Below are 7,894 nucleotides of genomic sequence, written 5' to 3'. Positions count from 1 at the left end.
TTTTACTAGACGTTCAACACTCGGCCGCACACTCTGCATATCTATCCAACAGGCGTTCTCAGCTAATTTTTAAGAGTGATTTTTGTACACCCAGAGCGGCTCTACTTACCGGCTGCTAAGACGACACCCATTAGCGCGTACCTTCAACCAGTGCGATCCAATTGCGAACTCCGTTCGAATGGGAGCAAAACAGACGGGCTTTAAGCCTCGCGGGTGTGAACATCATGTTACCATTTGCTCATATGCCGGAGACAACTTAGAAACGCTTGGATACGCTCTGTACAGTTTTTCATTTGCCCGGAACGCCACCACATGATCGCAACTTTAGTCTGTACTAGCATGATTTGCACCAGCGTCGTACCACCTTCTTTTAATACAGAAGCCCTTTGGTGAGTGCGAACCCCGGGACATCTTGTCCTGGACAAAGTTCAACGGCGGTCTTATATTGCGCAACTAGCATAGAGCTGGGCCTAATAGAAATACGTAGACAATTCTAAGCAGGCACCTATGCGTCTGACCTTCGTTGCTGCCTCCAGCTTCGTAATCCATTACCCAAGCCTCGAGTAACGAAAAAATAATAGATTTGGCGGCAACGAAACTCCCGCGACTTCTCAAACTCTTCGCTACAGCCCTTAGCCTCACAGCATGGCCGACCTTTTCCTTTATTCTTTTAAGTAGTCCCTTTGCTTAGACGATTCGCCTTGCCTCTCCCGCCACCAATCGTGTCGACCACGTACTGGTACCGGCAAAAATACCATTTATCCGCTTTAGACCTTGTTTTTTTATAGTAGCAATAGCAACGGGAATACTCAGCATCAAATATATTATTGCTACGCGCGGTAACGTACACACATATATTTATATCATATTAAATGTATTTTCGTCGAGCTAATATGGTTTACCCTAATTTTTTTTAACATTTCTTATTTGCATGTGCCGAACGTTGCCGCTTTACGGTTGGTCGCGCGACCTTCAAAATATAGTCTGATAACGGACGGCATACGCAAATTGGGTAACCAACAGGTCGACCGATGACGGGTCTACTTCCTTCCCATGGGCTAGGTCGAAAGCAAGGTTGCTGTTTCCGTCGTGCCGCCAGCAGCTGTGCTACATCTGAAAAAAAATATTAACGGAACAATTTTTCATAACGAGAGTAGGACAACTCTGCGAATCAGCAGCGCCGTTACAGAAATAAAGAAAGTAAGGAATAACCGGTGCGATATTCAACTTTAACGTCGAATCTTTAATACAACTACCAATAGGGTTACCAGAAAAAGGCAAGGATCAGTGCAAGAAAGTCAAGGAAAAACAGGCAGCTGGGGTGCCGGTGAAGGCCAAGTCTTTGTTTTCCACTCCACAGCTCAACACCCGGACAATAACTGGTTATAGTAAACGAAGGAATTAGCTACAGGGCTAAAACTTTTCCTTAAAGTTCAAATTTCTTTAATGCCTTAGCGCATCTTCACCAAAAAATGTTAGCGAATAAATTGTAATGATCGAATGTATATATCGAGTTAAATTTTGTCATTAGTACCTCATACGGAAGACAGTCTAACAAAGTCGGAGTATAAATATTGCCAAACATTTATTTCAGCCTTCTCCTGTAAAGTCACGAAAGCCAGACTGTGGTTGAATCAGTAACTACAATTAACTAAATAAATACCCTTGTCCATGAAATGTAGCTATTAGAAAAAAATTGAAACAAATGAGACACAAGAAGGCACTTATTGGTACAGTAAATTACGGTAATGGTAAATTATTAATAATTTATTAGGATTTTATGATGAATTCACACCAAGCATCAAACAGGGTGTTTATTAATGAAGTTGTTACTACGAAAACCGAGCTCACTTAGTTAAATGCCATCGTTGTATGCCATCGACGTGGGAGGTCCACCACACAACAGCCCCTAGTGGGGCTGCTGCTTTAAGCTCTACCAGCGACACATAAATCCCACGTTATTTACAGCATGAAATTTGTAAAAACAATGTTTTCCATTTTTGCTTAACAACAGCGAGGTACAAGAGCAAACTAATAGATCGATTTGGATTGATCCTGTTTATCGATTATTGTTTCAACCTTAGGTTATTTTAAAATACTATCACGTGCCACACATCTATAAAATGCTCAGGTAGAGGTTATTTTTTGAGTTGGGCATATACAAAATGCCTTATGCATGTGATACCCTTAACTTAATTATGCGCAGGCCGGGTATAACAGGAAATCAGTAAGGATACTGGAAATTCATCGTTCCTCAAATCTGTACTAGAAAAACATCGTTGATTGTTGATAACGGCTACCTCACCGCTTTGAATGTTGTAACTTCAGTACTGTTACTCTTTATTAAGAAAAAATATAAAACCTTATCAGCTGCGTCAGACATGAACCTGCCTATTAACACTTAAGTTGAGTTTAACTATGGATCAACTTGGCAATGTGCAGTTTTTTCGGAATATGATAACACATGTAATAAACGTTGAGTTTCACTTACTTCACACGCTAAAATAAACATCGCTTTCTTTAAGTAGAAATTATTTTGAGTGAGAGAAAGAAATATACAACAAGTGTCTATGAACAACGTTCAAAATAACACACCTAATAGCCACACCTATCAATACTAGCAAAGATTACCAGACCGGATAACGTTGCAAATAGGAACCAAAACACCAAGTAGATTTTTCGTATTGTTAGCATACATTACTCATTTGTGTTTGTTGTGCGGTCCCGACCCGTTTGTCAGCCATACATCTTTAACAAACTTTTCCATATATTAGTTCTACCTCAAAAGATGAGCCTTCCAACCATATTAAAATAATTTGATCGCCGTCATTAAAAATTTATCAAACAACTATAAATGTGCTGATAGTGTGAATGGACGGCGATGGGTTACTAGTCACAAATGTTCAGTGCCACCATAAATATTGGCCCGCGTTTCGGATATTCTTATGTCCCTGCAAAACAGTAGGCCACATGCATAGAATCCAATAGTGTACGTCGTTTAATGTTGTGTTTATTCTAATGTGAGCAGTTTGTTGAATGATAAAAAAAATGTTAAATAAATTACAGTAATTTATTCACGACTGCCTAATTAAGCAGGGGTTAAATCGATGATGCCCCGATCAAATATTTGCTTCCTTGATATAGCGAGTCACCTAAGGCCTTTTTGTCCTTTGTTGCACAACGCATGTGATAGCATCTGCACAGTCGAAATCTGCGCAATGCAATAGAGTAATGGCTAATGGACTCGTTCCGGTAGGCCATCGTAAGGATCAATGATGCCGTATTGACAAGAGAGGAGGTGGATCAAGGGGCCGGAAATCAGAAGCTAATCCACTCACCACCCGTAGACAATATACATAAGAGTTGCGGCTTCCCGCAGGCTGTTACTACGGCAGGTCTTGCACAGAACACGTGAAGATTAGCTAGTAACGAGTTATAAACGTGATAGGGTGCAAAAAAAGGGTTATCATCGTGTTATATTTTGATCTTAGCCATTGATCGGCCAAACACAAAGGCTGAAACAACTAGAGCAATTGTCCTAATGTGATTTGAAGCTCAGATTAGCTGGTTTGCGCCGGCTTTATGAACAGAGGACTGAAAGTGCGGATAGGATTCAAAAAGGTTCAGATCAAGAAACCGTTGTGCCTGGATTTGCCATTGTTTAGAGTGGCTATTAGAATAAGGATTGCCCTTGTCGATAGAAACAAGCGATAGCGCCGGCGGAATTATACTAACAAAATATTATCCTCGGAAGTAACTGCGCGTTAGTTTCTATAACAGGCCAAATGAAAATGTTAAGGATAATCATACCAGCCCTCTTCTACACCGCTTCGAATAGTAGGTGCAAGTGACAGTATGTTTGTATTTTTAGAAAACGCATGATCCATTCAATGATATAATAACTATTCCAGTTTTTTTCCGTAGGGATGAATAAAGAATGATTGAACTTTACAATTAGCGGAGATCTCAATCGAGCTTTTAATCTACGTTCGACTATTTTACAGAATTATATTATATGTAGATGGTCTTTATACGAAATCATTCCAAGAACCAATTTTTTAACTAGCATAAGCGTGTATCTTGCGTCCGAGCGATGCTATCACGAGTTATTCGACGGGGATGAAGTGCATAACATAGCCCTCAGGGGCAATGGCTGAGGCAAAAGGGGCGACGTAGCTGCGCCGAGAACGCTGCCGAGTGAAATAAACTTAGACAATAGCCAAGGTTATAGTAGATATAAAAACCACGTATTCGTCTCACCAAATTTACTTGTTTGTGTAGCGCATCATCCCATATTCAACATCGACAAACACTTAAAACTCAAAGTTAGGTATTTGCTTGTTCCTTTTTTGCTGAACACTACCTATCTAATTTAAATTCTAATCTAATTTAAAAAAAAAGATCAAAGCTGCTGAATCTAAATCAGAATGTAGTTTTTTGTAACCGCTCGGTTAATTTACGTTACCTCGTTTGTTACGTGGCAGTTATTCATTAGCTACATTATTGAACGTCTCCTATTATCTTACTGCAGTTGTTTCGTACCTAACTGTTCAGTAATTACTTGATAAATTTAGTTTCTATATTCGATACTCATCTCTTTATCCAGATATTTATTCACACTTTCCATGTAGGATGCGTCATCATCTCGAAATGGGGTCGCGTATGCCATAACAGGCCCAGGAGTGCAGTCCCAAATATTTTGTTGTACTTTCGAAATCTAGGCAGTGTTGTTCGTAGTAAACGCGTCTTTTAGTCGGTCGCTTTGTAGGAACTTTATAGCGCTCTCATCCAAATAGGCAAGCATGCCTCTTCTGTTTTCCTGACACCAAATCGATACTACTCGTATAAATGTTCGACGTTGCGCAGGCTCCATCTGCATATTTGAGCACTTCCGGTCTACAAACGTCTCCACAAGCAAATGGGCATGTAGCAAGAACGACATCAGCCAGATCAGTTTATAGCGGTCCTGCAATCGTCATCATCATCATCTTGTTGTTGCGATTTTTCGTAGCCTGGAGCACTGATATGCCTTCTATGGACGCGGTCAAATGCTTTTACTATATGGACAAAACACCACGCATACGAAAATATAGTAGATTTTGCAGTGCGTCCTTGTATGATAGATCGGTACTGATACGTAGTAATTTGAAGCGACAGAATATTTACCTGCTCGTCATAACGGTACCTGTTGAAGACATGTTGAAATAATGGCTAGCAGATTTTATATTGATGATGGTGCGCAGCCTGTGGATCATTCCATCGGTGTCTGCAGATAAAACCGAACGTTAAGCTTCACTATTAATAGAAATGTAACGGCCCTCTTCGATATCCCAGACACCAGTTCGGCAACTGGCGACGTCCTTTACTGAACTATTTTATCTTGTGACTTTTTCCGTGCGACCCTCTTGGTTGGACGATACGAAGGTATCCATATTTGTTAAATATATCCGAGATGGTGTTTCTGGGAACATGCTGTGGTTTGACGTCAAAGCTACACTGAATCGTTTTTTTCAACATTTTTTCATGTATGTATGTATGTATATATCGTGAAGAGATCTGCATGCGAAAATGCGAATACAGAAGAGAAATACGTTTCAACATGAAACAGACTTTGCCCGATATGCCATCTTCGTCACAGTGTTTTATAGTCACCTATATTGCAAACATCCTTATCTATAAAACAAAAAAAAAAATTAGGAAATTGGTTATCGATAGCTAAGCTTATGACAAAGATATGGAATAATCCCGTCAGTTAAACTCTAAGAAAAGCATCGTATTATGCAAACGCTATTATAGAACCTGAAAAATAGAGATTATACCGTTGATTACACATGGTTACAGTTTTGCAGAGTCAGTATTTGTTCTATGCATCGTCAAACGTTGTGGCCTCATTAAGAAAGTGCTATCATCTACGAATAGTGAAGGTAACGTTCTATATAAGCAAAAATCCAGTATAAGCATGATGTACCGAATCAGCGATGCATGATTTAGCACCATTAATCATATATCTTAGTTCTATGGAAGGCATACGTTAATCTTCTGTCCATTGTTGTCCTTCGTTTGCCCAGGCACTAGACGTGTCACGCGGCAGTCCATAGCTCTTGAAGCGGCTTGATCAAACAGTTCCGCAAAACCTGCTTTCGAATACGCTCAGTGATTCATACAAAGGCCTTCGTTGACCTTCAATCGATAATCTGATTACATATACGTAGAACAATAATGGCAACATGACGCTCGGCACTGCCGATCAGCTAGGAAGTGTAGTTGCGTTTGTCTCTATATGGAACTTAATATTTACATATTAATCACGCTCAAACGGGCAGCATAGGGAAGTAGCTTTTTGAAGTAAGATCAAAGTCGGTTCCGGATGCAGTTTCAGGCACACTGAACCCAAGGCTAATTGGGTGAGGGTTATGCGGCAGTGAAGTCTGGTCTTCGCAATGCACGAGCCTTTGAGAGTCTAGAAATCTAGAAAGATTCTAGATTCTAGAAAGTTAGAGATAGCTGTAGCGACAACACTGCTGCCTACTATATTTCCGCGACCGAAAGGCGTCTGATTTTATTCTAAAACGACGTATAACTGTTTCGTACCAAAAAACTTGAAGGCTTTTAAAGAAACAACGATTTCAAACACAAATAACGTGTGCTAATAAAGACACCCATGTGACAATGAAAGTCGTCAATAGTATGATGATTTAAAATGCTATTTCAGTTCAGTCGTCAAGTGCTCAAGCAACTTTAAATGAAGGCGCCGTTCAGCTACAGGTAAGTAAGGCCTCGTGCCTAAATGAAGAACTGAAGTTCAGGTGACTGTTTTCTTTAAAGACATTTGTTTTAATTATTACCGAACCATTGATTATGTAGATTCATTTTACCTGAAAATGAATTATGCCTTTTAACCCCTTTCAGTTAGCCTTATTTTCATCTTATAAGTATCTCTTCTTCTCCTCTTTGGTTTCATCTTTTCGATGTCCTAACACTATGGAAGCAAGTAAACCTAGACATGACATTTTCAGGAATATCAATGATTTCCAGCGGTGCCATTGAGTGACGCCATTAGCAATACGCAATATGAGCATGAGAAAAAATACGTCCACGTTCTTTCGTAAGGGTCTTGACACCGTGTCAACAACATCTCAGCGCTAGTGCTAATGAACCCGTCACTCGCCCTAGTAGTAGCTAAGCGATATTTCATCCTTGAGTGGCTGTCAGTTACACCGTTTTAGCTCCCAAGGTCACAAAAACGAAGTGGACGGTATGGCCACTTGAGCTTTTTCCGCTGGCTGAATAAGTTTTATATCTGGGTAATACAATAACACCAGTAGTTAGCGGTTGTGATCGTTGAGATTAGGGATTTTACGCTGATGTTCGTGCAGTGGATCATTATAGGATATTTAATCATAATAGGAATATTCAATAGAAACAGCCAAAGCACCAATGGACAATGTTTTTGACTGGCTCGGATAAATTCTACGCTCGGCGGACGTTATGATGATGATGATGATTAGATTTTTATTTCGCGTCATTTTCTTTTTTCTGGATTGCGATGCTCATGCCGCCGAAAAGAAATCCTCTTAGTAAACATCGGCAAGCTGACTAGAGAAAATAACCGTTCAAACTACGATGATAATTTAAATAACGATATAATTCAATTCATGACTATCTGTTTTGTTACGTACCTTTGTTAAAACAGGTCAATGTAGGGTGCGGGCAAGTTTTCCAGGTACTCTTTGCTGTGATATGTTTTACAGTATAAAAGAGGGAGTCTTTTATGTTTAGCGTTCAGATTCCTTAGTAGATAAAAATACAGTTGATTTTTTATGCGCGATCAGCACGATCCTTGACACTGAGCAAGGGCTCATACGTATATGAAGTAGGTATGCATTTAGACAGA

At 39.8% G+C, this 7,894-nt stretch overlaps 1 protein-coding gene across 8 annotated transcripts in view; it reads left to right on the top strand.

Annotated features, from left to right (window-relative positions):
* Window positions 1–114: 114 nt before the first annotated feature.
* LOC111260714 (uncharacterized) overlaps window positions 115–7,894 on the top strand; it is a 24,705-nt gene continuing 16,925 nt past the window's right edge. For all 8 annotated transcript variants that reach the window (XM_086968438.1, XM_086968439.1, XM_022833678.2 and 5 more), the window contains exons 1-2: window positions 115–3,837; window positions 6,713–6,765. In XM_086968438.1, coding sequence (XP_086824564.1) covers window positions 3,786–3,837; window positions 6,713–6,765 — 105 coding nt within the window. In that variant the 5' untranslated portion in view covers window positions 115–3,785. The remainder of the gene's footprint in view (window positions 3,838–6,712; window positions 6,766–7,894) is intronic.

This window comes from Varroa jacobsoni, unplaced genomic scaffold (assembly GCF_002532875.2).
Source record: "Varroa jacobsoni isolate VJ856 unplaced genomic scaffold, vjacob_1.0 scaffold_468, whole genome shotgun sequence".
NCBI classification, from domain to species: Eukaryota; Metazoa; Arthropoda; class Arachnida; order Mesostigmata; family Varroidae; genus Varroa; species Varroa jacobsoni.
The sequence above is the reverse complement of the archived record's forward strand: the minus strand, read 5'-3'. Positions and strand labels throughout refer to the sequence as shown.